This window comes from Rhinolophus sinicus, chromosome 16, assembly GCF_057876585.1.
Source record: "Rhinolophus sinicus isolate RSI-liver-muscle chromosome 16, RSI-T2T, whole genome shotgun sequence".
In the NCBI taxonomy this organism is placed as follows: Eukaryota; Metazoa; Chordata; class Mammalia; order Chiroptera; family Rhinolophidae; genus Rhinolophus; species Rhinolophus sinicus.
In genome coordinates, this window is record NC_142516.1 from 69,806,235 (window position 1) to 69,826,871 (window position 20,637).

The 20,637-nt window shown below is 39.8% G+C and overlaps 1 protein-coding gene across 2 annotated transcripts in view; it reads left to right on the forward strand.

The window, feature by feature from the left end:
• Positions 1–20,637, forward strand: part of TEK (TEK receptor tyrosine kinase) — a 98,196-nt gene that overhangs the window by 27,578 nt on the left and 49,981 nt on the right. For both annotated transcript variants that reach the window (XM_019736283.3, XM_019736284.3), the window contains exon 2: positions 16,225–16,536. In XM_019736283.3, the coding sequence (XP_019591842.3) occupies positions 16,225–16,536 (312 nt within the window). The remainder of the gene's footprint in view (positions 1–16,224; positions 16,537–20,637) is intronic.

The following is a 20,637-nucleotide window of genomic DNA, read 5'->3' on the forward strand; positions in this document are numbered from 1 at the left end:
CACACTGCCTACTTGGGAAGATAAAGGAAGAGTTGTTCACATAAGCCATTAGAATGATAAGCTGCCCGGCAGCTGCTGTGTATGGGAGCAAGGCCTGTCCCACGGCCATACCTACTAGATACCATGTCTGCAGTTCTTAAGACACAGCCTCTGCTCTGTGCCATCTGGGAGACTTCCCAGGCTATGTGGCAGCATGAGCCAAGCCTTGGAGGCTAAGCAGGAGTTATCCAGTTGAACATGGGACTAGGAGAAACTTTGGAGAAGGGCAATCCAGGTACGGAGTATAGCTCATGCAAAGATTCCATGGATAATTCCTTAAGAAGAGCTCCTGATGTGTTTGGAATGATGTCATTGCCACTGGAATAAATGTAGGGCCTGGCAGGGGCCCAAGGGGATTACGCTATGACATTCAGGGCTTTTCAAGAACCCTTTCTTAACAAAGACACGTAGATTAGTACCTCTTGAAACATTCAGGTCTGCAGTTTGATAGGGGAAAGGCAGACATAAAGTTTCATTGGAATTCTACCAGGCAAATGTATCTGTAATTTTGCAATATGCAGAATTTTTATTTTTTAAACGCAGCGGAGAGGAGATATGACCAGACAAACAGCTTCCCAAGGGGTTTCCTAATCATGGGAATCATTCATGTAAGGCCCAGAGGCCGATAGATTCCAGAATTGTGATGAAGGAATTCCTGAACAAAACGCTATGAGGCAGGCGGGCCCCTGAGCCCTCTTCTGCTACGAAGCTAAGACTAATCCCAGTGGTGAGCCAGAGGGGTCGATGCTTCAGAACAGCTCCTGACCTATTTAAGAGCAAAGAGAAAGAAAGTATAAGAACTATACTTTTAACAGACTGTACACAGCCTCACTTTTATAGACAATGAAGACAGTCTCTGGCCCAGCGACGCCCACGATGCACACGATGCACACGCGGGGCGTGGGGGACAGGAAGCTTTGGCTTAGGTGAGTGGTCCCCTTGAGTGTCAGCTGGAAAAGGCCCATGCAGAAATGGCTTATGTTCATCTCTGAGTGGCCCTCTGGTCCCCACCAAGGCAGCCGCCACACCACCAACCTGCTTGGGAAGCTGCTTTGCCAGCATCACGTGCCTGTGCACAGAATTGGTTTCCTGGTAAGGTCAGTCCTGTAAGAGTTGGGGCAAGAATCAAAGGATTTTTAAAGGAAACAGGGAATCTTCCTTACCTCAAGATGGGCCTGTTTCCTGCTCATGTGGGTTGGAAGTGTGAGGAAGGGTAGGCACACAGCAGGACAGAAAGCCTTGAGCAGTTGTTCCTTTTGTGGTTGCCTTAGTTCCAAGGCAACTTCAAAAAACAAGCAAATAAAAATAAAACCCTTCCTCTGGGTCCGACACAGACCCTAGTGTCATACAGATTCACTTGATCAAACTGGCTTCATGCCGTGCTAATACAAATAGTCCTTTATATGAAAGATAATGATTTATACATGATTCCCCCATGCTACAGATGAGGAAAATGAGACAACTTGAAGACCGAAGCTCCTAACTACTCCACTGTTGCATTGATGGTACCAGGCGATGAATAATTCACAAAATAGTCACCTTGGTTTACGATGTATTGTATTACTTTCAATTACTGTTGAATTCTTCCCATTCAACTTAAACATATTAAAAATATGCACAGCCTGCCAAACACAGTGCTTGGTGCTGAGGAATTGAAGGAACAAAACAGAGTCGTTTTCTTCAGGGAGCTTACTGTCTAAGGAAGGAGGCAGACGTGTCAATAATTAATTAGAACACTGCCATTAAATGGATTCGTTACATATGTCTTTCCAAAAGTAAAAATTAAAAAATAAATACAATACTAAGTATGTAAAAGAATAAGTGAACGTCTACCTTTTTCCTCACCCCACCCTGGTTCCTTAGGCCAGCAATTTCATTAGCCAGAGGTACCACTGATATCAGGTTGGTGTATGACTTCTAGACTTTTGTCTATATTTTGCTAAGAATGAAATCATACTATTCTGCATCTTGTTTTCTTCACTTAATATATCAAGGACATAATTCCACACAAATTTTTAATATTCCATTGTATGTATGAACCATCATTTATTTAGTTATGCTCCTATAGGTGAATTTTGGGTTATTTCCAAATTGTGCCTATAGGCTGCTATGAATATCCTTGCCATATCTTTGCATATTTTCACTGGCATTTGTGGAAGATATATTTTTATTATAAATTAAAAAAGTAGAACAGAATATAATTAACTTTTTGGTGTGTGTACAGCTTTATGAGTTTTAATGCATGTATAAATTCATGTAAATACCACCACATCAGAATACAGTATAATCCCAACACCCCCCAAAATATTTTTGACACTGCCTCTTTGTTGTCTAATCTCTTCCACTTCTAACCCCCGGCAACCACTCATCTCTTCATCCCTACAGGCCTGCCATTTCCAGAATATCATATAAATGCAGTCATACAGTACATAGCCTTCCGATATTGGCTTCTTTTACTCAGCATAATGGCATGTTATTGCAAGTATCAATAGTTTGTTCCTTTTTATTGTTGAGTGGTATCCCGTTGTGTGGATGTTTACAAGCATTCATCTATTGAAGGACATTTGGGTGTTTCCAGTTTTGGGTGATTATGAATAAATAGAGCTGCTATAAACATTCATTGTATACACATAAATTTTCATTTCTGTAGCGTCAATACGTAGGAGTGGGATTGCTGGGTGATATGGTACATGTATGAGTATGTTTAACTTTATAAAAAACTGTTGAACCATTTTCCACAGTGACTGGATCGTACATTTTACATTACCATCAACAATGAATGAGAGTTATATTTGCTACACATTCTAGCTAACACTTGGTATTACCAGGTTTTGGTTTTTTTTTGGTTTTTTTCTTTTGAGACAATCTAGTAGATACGTAGGGGTATCGCATGAGGTTATATGTATTAATAGCATTTCCCTAATGGCTAATGATATTGAACATCTTTCTGTGAGCTTAGTTGCCATCCATACAAGTATATGTATCTTTGGTGAAGTGTCTCAAATCTTTTGCACATTTTTTTTAAAAAACTGAGTTTCTTTTTGTTGTTGAGTTTTAGGAGTTTTTCACATATTCTGAATACAGTTGTTTATCACTTACGTGATTTGCAAATATTTCCTCCCAGTCTGTAGTTTGTATTTTTATTTTGACAGTGTCTTTCATAGATCAAAATTTTACATTTTGATAAAATCTAAATTTATCATTTTTTTTCCCTTAATGGATCACACTTTTCCTGTAACAGCTAATAACTCAATGCCTAACACCAACTTTTCTCCCCTATCTCAAAAGCTTTAAAATGATAAATTTTCAGTTAATTTTTGTATAGGTGGGAGGTTTTAATTCAGGGCTCATTTTTTTTTCTTGCTCATGGATGTCTGATTGTTCCAATACTATTTGTTGAAAAGACCAACCTTTCTTCACTGAATAGTTGGAAGATACATTTTTGATATGAACTGGTGTATTATCAGTATAGTTTAGTTGTTAGCAAAAATGGGTTTTGAAACAAATCTGCCTAAATTTGAATCTCAGTTCTACCACTAATTACCTGTGTGACAATGACCAAGTACTTATCCGCTCTTTGCCTTAGTCTCCTTTTCTGTAAATTGAAGATAATCATAGTACCTAATCCATAAGATTGCTGTGACGATTAAGTGAGTTATTTTGTGTCAATCACTTGGAGCCATGCCTGACATGTGATAAGTGATAAATTAGGGTTAGCTTTTATGTAACTTTACAATTACTGTAAATATTGCAAACATGTCCTGTAAATGCATTTCCAAGGAAATGCAAAATATTGTGACCATTCTTTTTCAATCTGCTACACTTGGCTATTTGTATTTCTTCTGCTGTGAATTGCTACTGATTTATTGATTTATAGAATTTATGTGTTATACATATTAACTCTTTAGTTTTTACATAGTTTTTACAATATTTTATTCCATTTAGCTATTTTATCAATTATACTACCCACCAACAATGTAGATGTTCCTGTTTATCTGCCAGCACTAGATATTTGACCCTTTCTATTTTTGTCAATTTGATAAACAAATAATGAGCTATCCTTTTAGTTTGTACTTTTGGGATTTGTAGTCATGTTAATCATCTTTTCCTATGTTTATTGGTATGTCAGTTAGCTTTGGCTGAATAATAAGCCATCCCAAAACATCACGGTAAAACAACAAACATTTGCTATACCGTATGGCTCAGTAGGTCAGATGGAAGTTCTTCAGTCTAGGCTGTGACCTGCTGATGGCCTGGCTGGGACCTGATGGTCTACATAATTCACTCACATATCTGACACTTGATCTATTGGACCGCAGCTGGAATGACTTATACTGTGTTTCCCCAAAAATAAGACTTAGCTGGACAATCAGCTCTAATTTATCTTTTGGAGCAAAGATTAATATAAGACCTGGTGTTATGTTATGTTATGTTATGTCATGTTATGTTATGTTATATGACATTACATTATATTATAAAGACTGAGTCTTATAGTAAAATAAGACTGGGTCTTATATTATTTTTTGTTCCAAAAGATGCATTACAGCTGATTGTCCGGCTAGGTCTTATTTTTGGGGAAACATGATTATCTACTCCATGCAGTCTCTCATCCTCCAGTAGGTTATTCCAGGCTTCTCCTCATGGTGGTCTCAGGGTTTCATAGAACAGCAGGAAAGGGCAAGCGCAGTGGGAAAATACTTTTAAAGCCTGTGGTTGTGTCACATTTGCTAATGTTTCATTGCTCAAAGATAGTCCAATAGCTAAGCCTAGATTCAAGGGCAAGAGAAGTGTACTTAAAGCACTCAATGGAAAAAAAACACAAAATATTGTGACCATTGTCTCCCAATCTACTGGAGTTAATTATTTCCGTCTTTTCCTCTGTGAATTGCCACTGATTTGTTGATTTATGTAATTTTTAAAATATATTATGCATGTTAGTTCTTTAAGTTTTACATATAACAATATTTTCCCACTTGGCCATTTAAATTTTGCTGTGAACAAGTTTTGAACATTTTTTTTATAGTGAAATCTGTCAGTGTTTTCCTTTATGGCTTTGGGTATATTCATGCCTTTGGGTGACCAGACAGTAAGCTTCTTGAAAACAGAAACCACATTTTATTCCTTTCTTCACTTACAGAATGCAGCATAGAGCCCAGCTCATAGTACTTATTAAGTAAATGATTATTGAATGAATTAATTCACTGAAAGCCAGTATCACTCATTCATTTATTTACCCATTAACTCATTTATCAATACTTACTGAATACCTATTATATACTAGGTATTGTGCTAATTGTTGGAGATACAGTGGTGGGCAAAAGGCAAAACTGACTTCTCTCTTGGTGCTTAGAATGAAGCATAGTGCGTAGTAATGGAACTTAGTATCACTGAGTTCATGTTTCATCTTTCTACTCGTGTGACCTTGGGCATATTACTGAACATCCTGAGTTTCAGGGTTTTTTTAAACCTATGAAATGGAATATAAATCCCTTCCTTTAATATTATTGTGAGAATTCAAGTGGACAATGTTTGTAAAACACCTAGCATAGTGCCTATTTTGTAGTATGTAATAAACTATGCCAGCGTTTTTTCCTACGTGGTATAATCTGAGGCCTGTTAGGAAGGCTAGCCCTCTTCCATTGTCAGTCTCCACTTTGCAACTAGCATGATCTTGAACTTCTTTCATGATAGAGTCATTTTTTTTGGTTTGCTCTTCTAATAGATCTCAGGTTGTCACATTAAGCTATTCTTGGTTTTTGTGCGAGCAAATCAATCAAATTGCGTTCTTTATTGAGAGATGAAAATTAGGGCACTGAGGAACTAAAGAGTTTTATTTAATTCTGTCTTGAAGGATCTAGAGATTTGGTTGAGGGAGTGGGAGTGCACATTTTTGGGCAGCACAAGGGCAGCAGGGGGATCTTGGAAGGTGATTGAATCAGGAGAAGAGCCCAGAGAAAGAAAGTGACCTGCCTTCAAATACAGATTTATCTCATACCAGGTACATTTTCTGGTCCTGGATGAACATGGTCCAGTTGGAGAGCACTTCTCTCTTGGACAAAATGGACAGGAAAGATTAGAAGGCAGCATTGTGAAGCTTGAGGGAATTGGTGAGCTGGGCAAACCTCATTTCTGGGTATTCCCACTCTCTCTGTCCTGTACTCTTTTCAGCTTTTTGGCTACCTCTCCTCAGTGTCTGCACGCCCTTACCCCACTTTCTACAAAGCTCCGGGGTTCTCCAGGTACCATCCTGCCAGACTCGTAGACATTCCAAAGTCCCCCAAACTAAAAATTTGTCCATTTATGCTGCTACCCTGGAATGACAGAAAGGGCCCTGGAGAGAAATCAGCACTTGAGAGCTCTTGCTACTACCCTTTGTGTGACTACTGACCAGTTCCTTTTCTATGGCCTCAGTTTGCCTTTTATGAAGTGTGAGGCTTGTACCAGGCAATCTTTAAAGGCCCTTCTAGTTTAAACAATCGTTTTGATGGTGCCATGCTTCCTCCAGCCCCATGTCACAGAATGGAGTCTGCATGTAAGTGTACGTGGATGCTTGATATTTAGTTAAGTCTCACTGTGTGGACTTTCTGTCTATTCCTTGGAAATAAAAAGTTTCCTGCCAACTGACTGAGGCTAATTCTAACTAGAACATGTGTTATTTATCCTGGATGGAAAATTTCTGGTGTTTAAAGGTGGGGAGAGGATGCCATTTCCTCCAGCAGACAGACGGCCCTGTTTGGCTGGGAGGCAGGGATGGGAAACGGGCATGTTTTTTGGGCAAACTGGCTTGGCACAACTCCTGGGTGAGAACAATTTGTTGTTAGAGAGACACAGCCTAGTCACATCACGGATGTCCTTGTCTAACTCCCAACTCCCAACTATACAATAAAAAAGTTAACATCTTCCTTTAGTTATTTCCAGTTTTGTACATTTTGGTATCTTCTCATTAATCGCCCAATATCTTCTTGGAAGGAAACTTGAGGATGAAGTTATTGCTCAGAGCATTATTATATACATAAAAGGGTCATGGAGAACAAAAGAAGATTAAAGTGTTGGAAGCATGCCTGGAAACTGGATTTCTTCAGGGGAAACAAGAAGGCAGAGAAGATACTAAAAATACTTTAACATGAGGTTGACACAGAGAAATGGCTCCAGTAGTTCTTAGGATCCAATAAAAAGAAATTAATGCCAACTTTAGGATAGATATAAGAAAGAACATTCTAGAAATGTGTCCCAGTAAACACTTATTCATTCTCAAAACTCTGCTGAGTTGTTACTTTTTGGGGGAAGACTTTTCTGACTATTTTCTAATATCCCTCTCTCTCTGCCTGGGTAACTCCAATTCTCCTTCAGGCCAGGTATTACTTTCTCAGGGAGCCATACCTGACCCATAAACCCTCCTTCCACTTCAACCAAGTCTGATCAAGTTCATCATTATGCTATTCCATAACACCTTGTAATTCTCTCTCATAGTACCTATTATGCTTCCAGTGTTTATTTATGAGCTTAATTTTCTATGTCTGTCTTTCACATTTGCCTGTAAACTACATGAGAATTGAGATCATATCTGTTTATTTCATTGCTGTGTGTCCAGAGCCAAATGCAGTACCAGCACATGGGAGATGCTCCGTAAATTTGTTTAGTAAATGAATAAATGGATATATAAGTGACTTACTGAGATTTATTTATTTATTGACATTCAATATTATTTTATATTAATTTCATCCAGCTTGCCTCCACATCTTGGCTGTCATAAATAATGTTGCAATGAACATATGGATGCACACATCCCCTTGATGTAGCATTTTGGGTTTCTTTGGATAAATACCCAGAAGTGGGATTACTGAGTCCTCCTTTGGCTCTTGTTATAGTCTTTTTTTAAAAACTCTATTTTGTCTGGTATAAGCATTGCTACTCCAGTTTTGTTTGTTTGTTTGTTTGTTTTGTTTACATGTTCATGAAATATCTTTTTCCTTCCCTTTACTTTTAGTCTGTGTGTGTCTTTCAACCTGAAGTGAATCTCTTATAGGCAGCATATTATGTAGGAGTCTTGATTTATTATCCATTCAGTCACCTTATGTCTTTTGATTGGAGCATTTAATCCATTTACATTTAAAGTAATTGTTGAAAGATATGTAGTTATTGCCATCTTATTATTTATATTTCTGATCTTTTTTTTTTTCATCTTAAGGAATTCCCTCTAACATTCCTTGTAATACTACTGGCTTGGTGGTGATGAACTCCTTTAGCTTTTTCTTGTCTGGGAAGCTCTTTATCTGTCTTTTGAGTCTAAATGATAGCTTTGTTGGGTAGAGTAATCTTGGCTATAGGTCCTTTCTTTTCATCACTTTGAATATTTTGTGCCAATCCCTTCTGGCCTGCAAAGTTTCTGAGAAATCAGCTCATAGCCTTATGGGAGCTCCCTTTTAGGTAACTAACTGCTTTTCTCTTGCTGCTTTTAGTATTCACTCTTTGTCTTTAGCCATTGACATTTTAATTATGATGTGTCTTGGTGTGGGCCTCTTTGAGTTCATCTTGTTTGGAACTCTCTGTGCTTCCTGGACTTGAATATTCTTTCCCTTCACCAGGTTAGGGAAGTTTTCCATCTTTATTTCTTTAAATAGGTTTTCAATTCCTAATTCTCTCTCATCTCCTTCTGTTATCCCTATGAAGCAAATGTTGGTATGCTTGATGTTGTTCCAGAGGCCCCTTAAAGTCTCCTCATTTTTTTGGATTCTTTTTTCTTTTTGCTGTTCTGACTAGGTGTTTTCTGCTATCTTTTAAATTGATGATTTGCTCCTCTGCTTTATCTAATCAACTGTTGATTCCCTCTAATGTAGCCTTCATTTCAGTTATTGAATTCTTTACTTCTGACTGATTCTTACATTTATTATTTTTTTTAATTGGGGAATGTTGGGGAACAGTGTGTTTTTCCAGGGCCCATCAGCTCCAAGTCAAGTCGTTGTCCTTCAATCTAGTTGTAGAGGGTGCAGCTCAGCTACAAGTTCAGTCGCTGTTTTCAATCTTTAGTTACAGGAGGTGCAGCCCACCATCCCATGTGGAATTGAACTGGCAATCTTATTATTAAGAGCTTGCACTCTAACCAACTGAGCCACCCAGCCATCCCTGGCTGATTCTTTTTTACATTTTCTATTTCCATTTTTATGTTTCCTATCTCTTTGTCAAAGTTCTCCCAGAGATCATTGAGCATCTTTATAACGAGTGTTTCGAGCTCTGCATCTGATAGATTGCTGATCTCCATCTTGTTTAGTTCTTTTTCTGGAGCTTTGTTCCATTCTTTCATTTGGGACATGTTTCTTTGTCTCACCATTTGTCTGTCTCCCTGTTTTTTTCTATGTATTAGGTAGGGCTGCTATGTCTCCTGGTCTTAGTAGACTGGCCTAATGTAGTAGGTATCCTGTGGGGCCTAGTGGCACAGTCGCCTTGGTCACCAGAACAGAGTGCTCCAGGTGTGTCCCTTGTGTGGGTTGTGTGTGCCCTCCTATTGTAGTTGAGCCCTGGTGGCTGTTTGCTCATCAGTAGGATGGATTGACTCTGGGACTAATTTGTTGTGAGGACTGGCCATGACTACAGTGGAGGAGCTGTGGTGCAGGGGCTGATGTTCCAGAGCAGGATTCACTTTAGCAGGGCTCTGGTGTCTGCCCAGTCTGTTCTTTAAGTGTGTTGTCCTTGGAGATGGCCAGGTGATGGTCCAGCTTGGTCCAAAGCTGGCCACTGGGCCTGCCAGCCCCAGGGCCTCCTGGAAGGGGGCCAATTGCAGGCCAATTTTAGCTGCAGATTGTGCCTTGCCTGGCGCCACCTGGAATGAGTCACAAAGCAATCCACAGATGGCCACCACATGCACTTTGCTTGAAGGTGCCCTGAGAGGCCAAGCTGTGAACCAAGGCCAGCTGTAGCTAGTGCTAGGTGTAGGGCTGCTCAAGCAGTATAGGATATGCCAAAGCCAGATGCTGCTTGTTTGGGGTTTGTGAACCTTTAAGAGATTTTAGGAAAGTCTGCAGCATGAGCCAAGGCAGGCCATTTGTACAGAAAAGCCACTGGAAGCTGCTTTGGTGTGCCCGAAAATTTGGTAGGGTGGGGTCTCAGAATTACCAGGGCTGGCTGAATGAATGGTGTTAGGCAGGTTGATGGAGACTCTGATATTGCAGCTGACTGTGTTTGCATGCCAGGAAAGGGGAGGGCTCAACAAACAAACAATGGCTTCTGCCAGCTCCTCCAACTGTCTGGGTGAAAGCTACCCCTCCAGCCCTCACCCTGGGGCCAGACAACTTAGTTTCTCCCCATGTGTTCCTGGCACCTTTCAAGCTGCTCCCCCTGCACTGGAGCTCAGTGTGGGTGAGTCCATCAGTGACTAAGTATATACATGGGCCCTTTAAGAGGATCACCTGGGACTGCAGGCACCCTCCATCTCACTCAGCCACAATCTCCCCTGGTTTTCACAGCCAGAAGTTATGGGGACTTCTCTCCCTGGCTCTGAAACCCTGGGCTGGGGAGCCTGGTGTGGGATTGTGACTGCTCGCTCCTTGGGAGAGGACCTCCCTAGAAGAGATATCCTTCCCAATTTTTAATGGTCACATGTGGGTGTGGGACCAGCCTATTCCATGTCTGCCCCTCCTACCAGTTTAGAAGTGGTTTCTTCTGTATTAATAAGAGTTTTTTAAGCTAAAGAGAATTTTCCTTTTCTGGACAGCATTTATAAACAAATAACTAAACTGAAATCCAAACAATGCCACCAAGTATTTTGGATAGTTTTGGAGTTGTCTTTGCTTCTCTAGATCATTGCTTAGGGCTTTGATTCCAGAAATACTTTTTCAGTTTATTGCCAAAACCTTGATTTCGAAACTGCTTTTGGCCAATGTAGCACTCATTGGGTAGTGCCCATTTAAAATATTTAGAACTTAAAGATATCTACTTCTGTTATAAAGGTGAGATGACCCAGAACACCTTGAAAAAATGTTAAACATGGTCAATATTAAACTTCCAGAAAACCATACAGACAGTTTGTGGGGACAGAGTCCCAGAGAGCAGTTTCCAGGCTCTCAGCCTCACGTGGAAAGGTGCTGGCTCGGGTAGTAGATGGCCATGAGCTGTAACTGGTTGCCCATAAGCTGTAACCAGTTAGCCATTGGCCACCCATATAACTGCCGTGGCTGAGCTAGAAAGCACGGATTGCTGTTAGTAAGTGGGGTTGGTTGGTTGGCAGAGAAGTAGACGACAGGTTGCGGATTGTGTGGCTCCTGCTTCCTGTGTCTCCAACCCAGCCGCCATCGAGACTATAGTGGTACGTACCCCTATCTATGGCTCCATGGGTGTTCCTTTTTGGCCTCACCATATCCTGTGTTCTTGTGTGGGGAGAGGGAGCTGAGACCCTGCATGACACAGTTGTTGTGAACACATGATACCTTATTCCAAATACATATCAGTGAAACTCCACCTACACTACAATTTTGAGGTGATAAGAAGCACAATGAAATAGACTCACTATACAATAATTTAACCTGCTTTTTCCTCTTAGCCTGCCAGCACTTTGAAGAGCAGGAGGCTCTATCTGCAGCAGTGTTGAACTTGAACGTGGGAAGAGAGGGACAGCAGGCTAATTGCAATAAGCATATTGTGCTGCAATAAAATGTATTTTCATATATAACCTTTTGTATTTAACCTTTTATTTTTATCCTTTTATTTAACCTTTTATTTTTGTCATTTGTAAAAAAAAAAAAAAAGTAGTTAAAAATGATGAACTTGAGGCTTTGCATGTTTTTATTTAAGCAAAATTATTTTTTTTTTCCCAAATGAAAACTTATGTGAAGTCCAAATGTAAAAAACAGATGAAAATTGAGCAGCTCCATGAGAGTGTTTTTGTGTGTGTGGGTGTCTGGAATCTACTCTGTTGATTTCACCTCCACCATTCTCAGAAACTTTTTAGAAAATGAGAAATAACTCCTTGAAACACAGTTTGAAAAACACAGCTGTCTCTAATTTTTAATTCAGTTTAGTTCCATCATATGGGTGTTGATTTAGGTCCATAATTATTTCTATGACTATTTTTTAGAAAAATATTTCCATGTCTTAGTTAATGGGCCATTGTTCAAAGCAATATTGAATACAAGAAAATCTTAATGCAAAAACAAGATTTAAACAACATTTTGAGTGCACCACAGTGCGATTCAGTGAGAAAATGTTACTGTAAACATTATATACTGTTCAGTGTAGCACACGAAAATATAATGAACAAAACGTTTTAGGATATTGTTATGCTTCAGTTGTGATGAACAATCATTTGTTAACTTGGCAGATACCATACCATGATGGCAGGTCGTATTTCCTTGTGAACAAGACACACTTTATGGAAATAATGAAAAGTGTTTGCAAGATCTTTGCCAAGGAAAAATAGCATCAATCACCAAAACATATAAGATGTATGAAATTCAATATGCATCTTACTTTTACTTGTAGCAAACCCTTAGCCTTTATGATAGAAGTGTAACTGGAATTAATTAGTGAATTTGATCAGAACCTTTCATACTATGGTTGTGATGAAACAACTCAACACCAGTCCCCCACATAACCTGGAGAAGATGCGGTTGTAATGTAAGAAAAGGTGTTAGACTGATATTGGTGTGAGCCCAGCTGGAATCTATCTTTTGTCAATTAGTCTTAGGAAAATGTTCCTAATAGCGTATTCCTTGTGGCACTCGCCATGCAAAAACTCTTTCAAGAAGCCACAAGCCACTCTACTCATTACAGTAGGCCCTCTGTTCCTCTATTTTTTAAAAAAGGTTGTTTGGCCACCCTCCTTCTCACTTTTCTTAAATTTTATTTTAACCTGTATATTTTTTCCAACATTGTGGAATGGCATCACATTTCCTATTATTAGTCCAAAGAAGAGAGGAAATGCATTATTTGGATGCAATCCAAGGAAATTTGGAGTGGGTGTAGGGATAAATGATGAGAGACATATATATTTCTGTCGTTCTTGATTCCCTTCCAAGGGAAGGGCAATAATAACACATTTACTGTTTTACATTTAATTTTTATGTGTAGGTAATCTCCAAGTGGTTCAAAAGCCAGCATACGTTAAGTATACAGTGAAAAATCTTCCTCCATTCGTTGTCCCCTAACTACCCGGTTCTCCCCTAATGGGTCACCCTTGTTCTCAGTTTCATGCATCACCTTGCAAACAGTTATTTAGGCATATACAGACAAGTACAAATATGAATTCTTGTTTTAGGAAAGTGAAGTAGATGATTTTTAAGCTATGTCCCAGGAATCTGGTAGGTATTTTTCTTCATATCCAAACCTTATATATAAAATCATTCTGATGTTTTATTGTAAATGGCATTCCAGAGGACAGGGGGACGCCCTGGTGGAAGAGGGCTTCCCATCCCTGGTTAGCAAAATGTTATCAGGTCCGGACTCTCAGACCCACAATTTCCCTTCCTATCACCTAAAGTAAAGGAAGAAAGCTGGGAGGAGCAAAAGGAAAAAGAAACCAGATCAATACCTAGCAACAATTTACAGATGAAGTGTGATTGTCTTTTCAAACCAACTGCTTTTTCTATTATTTCCTAACGTCATTAAATGAACTACGGCTGGTGCCAGTGCAGTTCAGTGAGTTGAGAGCTGAAGCCTTGGTTTTGGCGAGTCACTCAGCTGGCCCTAGCAATGGGGCTGGATGGAACCAGAGCTGAAAGAATTAGTGTTTCCTTCCTCTTGGTGACCCTCTGGGAGTGTGCCTGGAAGGAGGGAGTGTGGGAGATGAGGTGGAGTTCACCCAGGGGCAGGACTGGATATACCCTTGGAAACGGCTCTGTGCTCGAGTGTTATTTTGGGAGGCTGTAAGTTCACTGCCAGGTGTCCTAGCTCATGCTCTTTTAGACCATTTTTCTTATTTAAACCTGTATCCCTTCTTTTGCGATCTTCAAATTATCACTGAGTCTAGAAACAAGAGACGCTTCAGTGTCAGGGTTAGAAACCTATTCTAGTCAAGATTTTCTTTCTCAATCCCAAGTATTGAATTAGCATAAGAAAAAACTGCAACTCTAACTGCCACTTATATTAAGATCTGACTTTGAAATTCTTCCTAGTTAGGTTAGAAAATGTAACTCCTAAGAGTAACAATCTCAAAACCTCACTGCATACATCAAACGTGGACAATTGCCATTCAAAACAAGTTATATGAGGACTTCATGGCACTCACAGTGCTTGGCATACGTAGGCATTCCAGGAGGGTCTGGAAAATAAATACCAGTCAGCCCCAAATGCTCAACAACCAAGGATCACCTTTCTATGGCATTTTGTAAAAACTGTAACATTTGCTTTTTTCCCTGTAAACTCAGTAGTTATCAAAACCGTGTTTTAAGTATGGGCAAGAAAGTCAGTTTAGACTCAGGAGAGTATTTGCATTTTTAACCACATTATTCCTGAAGTGGGAACTGAGTAAATACGTGGACTTGAATCAGACAGATCTGGAATAAAATTTGCCCATCCACCCACCCATCCACCCACCCACCCATCCATCCATCCATCCATTATTTATTAAGTTCTCTATGTGCTGCTACGAAGCATGATACTCCTATATAAATCACTGTGAACAAAATAGCTTCAGTCCTCATCCTTATAGGCTTACCATCTAGTGGAAGAGAGAGTAAATAAAACATTACAGATTATGGTAATCTTTATGAAACAAACAGGAAGCTGAATTAGAGGATACTGGGATGAGAGTGTATAGATATTATACAAAAGGTAGGTGGAGAAGCCACCCACGAGAAAGGCATTTATGCTGAGACTGGAAGAATGAGCAGAAGTCAGCCGTGCAGAGTAGAGAATATCACTCCGAGCACAGGGATCCGCATGTGCAAAAACTGTGAGGAAGGAAAGGACATGGTACATCCAAGGAACTGAAAGACAAGTGAGAATTGGAACTGCAGCTCTGGCTTCAACAACTGTGAGAGAGAGAATAAGATACTCAATCTTTTGAGCCTGCATTTCTTCATATTTAATATAAGATAATGGTGCATACCTCACAGAGTTGTTGAGACAATGTAATGGGTATTTAATGAGATAACACGTAGCTTACTTGAATCACTTCACATCTACATAAAGGTCTCTGAAACTCTGGTTGGTCCTCATCACCCAGTGTGTTGACCTGTTTAGTCTCCGAATTTTATGTAGATCTGGGATTCAACCATCACTGGAGCCAAGGAACATCTTTCATCCCTGCTATTTCCACAGTCAACAAGAGGAGAAAATAGGCAGATTCCATTTGTTCATCTTAGGACCTGGAAATCAAAACGAGAGAGAGAGAGAGAGAGAGAGAGAAAAGTACCGAAATGAAAGGATTTTATTTTTTAAAATATGCTTCATCATGTATGGAATAAATTCTAAAGGTCAATTTTAAATTAAAATTTTCTTGTTTTACATTTGGGCAGGGTTGAGGGGTTTGGGCCTAGGTGTTCAGGAAACAAAATAAAGGGAACTGAAATAATGGTCATTCTATACGCCATATACATAAGACACAAGGCTTGGCAAGTTATATACTTTATCTCATTTAATCGCCACAAAAATCCTGCAAGATAGGTCTTATTGGCCTTGTTTTAAAGACGACACAAATGAAGTTCGGAGGGAAACATAGACTTCACTCAGTCCCTGTCTTATCTTGTGGACTTTAATATGGAATTGGGCGATTCTTTGATAAATGATGACAGTCTTAAAGTTAGCATCTAGTGTACATAGTTGATGTAGTTCTTTATTATTATTGTTGCAGTGCCACATTATCATTAATTGATTAATAATTAATGATAATAAGTATAATTAATAATGACAGTGCCATTATCATGAATTTGATTCAACTCAATAGCATTTACTGGATACCTACCTAATGTTCCAGCCACTGGAGTGAGTAGAGATATATGGTGCACAGCTTGTTTGGGGGGCTGGAAAATAACTTAGTCCACTGCAGATAGTGTGTGCAGTGGGGCGGGAGTGGTTAGTAGGGTTGAGTTGATGCAATTGATCTTTCCTAGGGGAGATAGGCAACCTGATTAGAGTAGCATTTGAGAAAGACTGGTCACACAGCTCGTTTTAGAGAAGCCTTTGTAAGCAGTAGTTTATCCTTTGGGACCCTATTAGGAACCTTCCTCTTACATTATGCTTCTTCCTTCCTTTTAGGAACAGTGAACGGTGCCATGGACTTGATCTTGATCAATTCCCTACCTCTTGTGTCTGACGCTGAAACATCCCTCACCTGTATTGCCTCTGGGTGGCGCCCCCATGAGCCCATCACCATAGGAAGAGACTTTGAAGCCTTAATGAACCAGCACCAGGATCCACTGGAAGTCACTCAAGATGTGACCAGAGAATGGGCTAAAAAAGTCGTTTGGAAGAGAGAAAAGGCTAGTAAAATCAATGGTGCTTATTTCTGTGAAGGGCGAGTTCGAGGAGAGGCAATAAGGATACGGACCATGAAGATGCGGCAACAAGGTAACATGCCTTTTAGTTGTGGCAGGTGGATCCACTGGGGCACACACACCTTCATTTCGGCAGCTGTGCCCTTGAAGGTTGGCACGAGCTGCCTGAGTGTGGAGCTTGAAACCTTATCTGCTATTTCCAGGCATTGATATTCGGTTGCTGCAAAAGTAATTGCGGTGTTTGCAATTATTTTTAACCTTTGAAACCTCAATGACCTTTGCAACAATCTAATATCTCTAGTACACAGAACATTAGGGATGAAAGAGACTGTCCAGTCCAACTGCCTCGCATTCAATCCCTTCCCTAGACATTGAGCCTAGTTCATAAGAGGAAAGGAAATATGTGTTCTACCAAGGCCTCCATGACCCTTATGGAGATATGAACATGTTACACGTATGTGATATAAAAATCACACCAATGAGAACAAGTGTACCTTGCCGAACTTTTGGCTATTTTGAGCTTTCTCATTCACTTTTTAAAATCTGATTATTTCTTTTGCTTATCCCTTAGTATTCTTAACAAAAGTTAATGTTTTCAAGGGGGCGAGGGAGAATATGGTAGAAATAAAAAATTAAAAGGTAGAACATCTACCAATAACTCAATTTATTTGGTTATTGGTGCCTCAGTTATCTATTGCCACAAGAATGCTATGTAACACACACCGACAATCAGCATTTACTGTTTGTGAGGCTACGAGCAAGTCAGCTGTGCTGATTAGGTGGCTGGCTTTCTAACATGTAGGATACTGGCTCGCTGTTGGCTTATTAGGCTGGCCGTGGCTGGGCCACCTTGGCTCTGTTCCATGTGTGTGTTATCCTTTAGCAAGCTAAGCTAGGTCTGATCTGATGCACATGGCAGAAGTGGAAACACAGGAGAAACCTAGTCCTGGTATTGTTCTCTCTCACTTCTGCCTCATGTTATTGCCCAAAGCAAGTAAAGTAGCTGAGCCTAAATCAGAATGGGAGGGCACTACCCAGTAAAATGGCAAAGAGTGTGGATACAGGGAGTGGAAAGGATTTGGGGCCCTTTCTGCAAGCTGCCACTCTTGGAAAGAGACCAGGATTTAACTGAGCAGTCGAGTATCCAGGCCCAGCTCCCAGAACACCGGAACTTTGGAGGCGGAGGCTGAGAGCCTTCTGCAAGGGAAGAGTATTACTCCTTGCTACCACCTCACAAGACAATGATGAGATGGAACCCTTCTCCCAAAATAGAAGTGGGTTCTGAGCTAAATCCTTGGGCCAATCCACCAAACTGCTGGCAACCAGAGGACGCGACATTGGTGGCAATCAGAGGACATGATTATGTTTTGCCCAAAGGCTCCCAGGCCTGGACAGGCAGGTAGACTTTTGGGGTTCTTGATGCTGTCTGCTGGGAGGAAGGTCCAGAATGCCAGCAGAGATGACCTCTCCTCGTTCTCACTAGAATGATCTGGCCCCTTGCCCATCAGCCCCTTTCTCTGAGCTGGTCATGCCTAAAATGAAAAGTCCTTTCCAAATTAATATTATCATAACCATAGGGGGCTGTGGACTGACAATATGTCATTTCATGAGATAATGACATTGTGAGCTCTTTTGGGTTTCATTTTTAATTATAAAAGTGATTCAGATAAACAGTACAGCTCTGCACATTTTTCTGATTGGCTGTTACTTAGGAATCTGCAGGGATTTTTTTTTTATATCAGTGCTTCTCAAAGTTGAAAGTGTTTATAAATCTTGCAGCTCTTGTTAAAGAGCAGACTCTCATTCAGTAGGTCTTTGGGGGAGAGTCCTGACATTCTGCATTTCTAACAATGTTCCAGGTAATAGGTAATAAGCCCTCCTGAGGGCACCACACTTCGAATCACAAGGGGACTAGATGGGATCCTAGATGTAGGGGCCAAGAGGGGTTCCACCTGAAATCATTGCTTTGAATTTACTAATGGAAGTAATTAAAAGATTTGAAGGCAGCAAGCTCATTTTAAGGTCAAGAGTGATAAATCACTATTCATTACAAATGAAGGGAAAGGTTTTCTTAGCAAAACTGGAATGTTCCTCTTTCAATGACACCAGGGCGAGTGGGAAAAGTGCACAGCAGACATTCCCAGGAATGCAGCTCTCCGGTGAGGGAAGAGAGGTTGAACAAAGGGATGTGAGGTGTGCCAAAGCTATCATGGCTGAAAGTCATCTCTATTATGTTTCACGTGTGTCATTTGGGCTTTGACTTGTGTAAAGAATTATGTCCTGCTGATATTTCCACAATGTGAATGAGGATGATCTGAGATTTGTGCTCCAATGGTTTCACAGGAATGAAATATGAAGTGCCGCTGTGCCCTTTCTGGGCTATCCTGAGATTGTCCTTGACAATGTATAAATAAGAACCTGCAGAGCATATTAAACCAGAACAATGGAAGTCAAAAACCAACTGTAATGTGCCCTCCAAACTGACAGTCCAGGTCAACACAGATAAAGGACAGAGTAAATTCAGTTAAATGAGACATAGTGAGATAGAGATAGTAGAATCAGTTGAGAGAAGATGGCTTTAGATTCATCTTCACCCGAATTTTAATTCTTTTTCCAACATTTACCATCTGTATAGCCTTAGACAAGTTATTTAACTTCTATTGGTCTCATTTTTCATCTGTGAAATGGGTGTAAAAACACTTCAAAATTGTCTAAAAAGTTTTAAATGAGTTGGCATATGCAAGAAACCAGGTCCTATGAGTGCATTTAGAATAAGATTTGATTTACACAACAGATGTGTTCCTAAAAAACTCGTGTGAAGTGAGACATTGCAGAATAAGTTACATAATAATAACAATGGCAGTTTGTAAATGGACGGAGTGGGATTTGATGCCAAGCGTCTGACTTCAGAGCTGGCATTTCCGATCATTGCCTTATCCTTTGTACATCACTTTCAATGTTAACCTCTCTCCCTCATTCTGAACACTTGTTTTATAAAGTACGTACAGTGACTCCAGCTGAAACCCTACAGAGCAACTCAGGGCATAGAGTAGACGTGTGAGAGCAGAAGTCAGCCAGACGTGGGCTTGAGCCTAGCTTGGCAACTGAATGATGTGACCCAGGGCAAGTTACTTAATTGAAATCATAGTTTCCTCATTAAAAAAAAAAAAAAAAATGGGGGTAGAGATTTTACCACATACATCTGAGAATCAAATGGGACCACCAACATTATCTGGCTCACAGTAAATGTTCAATCATTATCATTATTATAATGTCTTGAAATACGCAATCATTTAGTGGGACTATTACTTTTCCTACTCAATTGTGAAAAATTTTAATATCTTGTAACATAATTGTGGAAGTTTATACAACATAGGAAAATAGGTAGTACTTTCCTGTAATTTAATAATGACAACATCTCAGGCTGTTGAACTGATTCTGCTGCTTTTGCTGACCATCCAAAGGCTGAAATATAGTGCGAGAAAAGTGATATCCTTTATAATGAATCAGGAAAACCTCCAAAACTCTGTCTTCGTGACATTATTAATTCCCTAGCAAAGCATTATGGGACCTCAGAAGTGCCTGCCCAGCAGGATAGAATAAACATCAATATATTCCTGCTTGCTGCTGACTTGTGCATATGGGGAGGAAGTGGGAAATCCATTTGAGATGTGCCAAAACACGGCTTAAATTGGCTCACATACTCCAAATGGCCAAATTGTTTTTATCAATGGCATCATCCAGAAAAAGTCAAAGGCAGTTTATTCAAACCTCACTGGTGATTTCGATCAGAGGTAGGGAGGTGTAAATGAAGCGTGAAAGATTGTCACCTCCAGAGATCTGTTTCAGAGTGTTTCATCAGAAGAAACATAGGTTATTTTTATTCCTATTTTCATTTGATAAATAGTTTTAAGAACATCAAACTCCCCACATAAGATTTGTGAAGTTGAGAGAGAGGAGCCATTTTTGTCTAAATAACACAAAAGAGCATGTTAAAAGCATAAAGAAAATAGGAAAATTCTCAATCAGATTCATTCATTTATTCTTTCATCCACAAGTATTCTTAAGACTCTACTTGTGCCACACATGAAGATGCAATGATAACATTTCCTGAATACTTATTATGTGCCTACCATCCCCCTAGCAACTTTATACACACTGCCGTATAATTTAG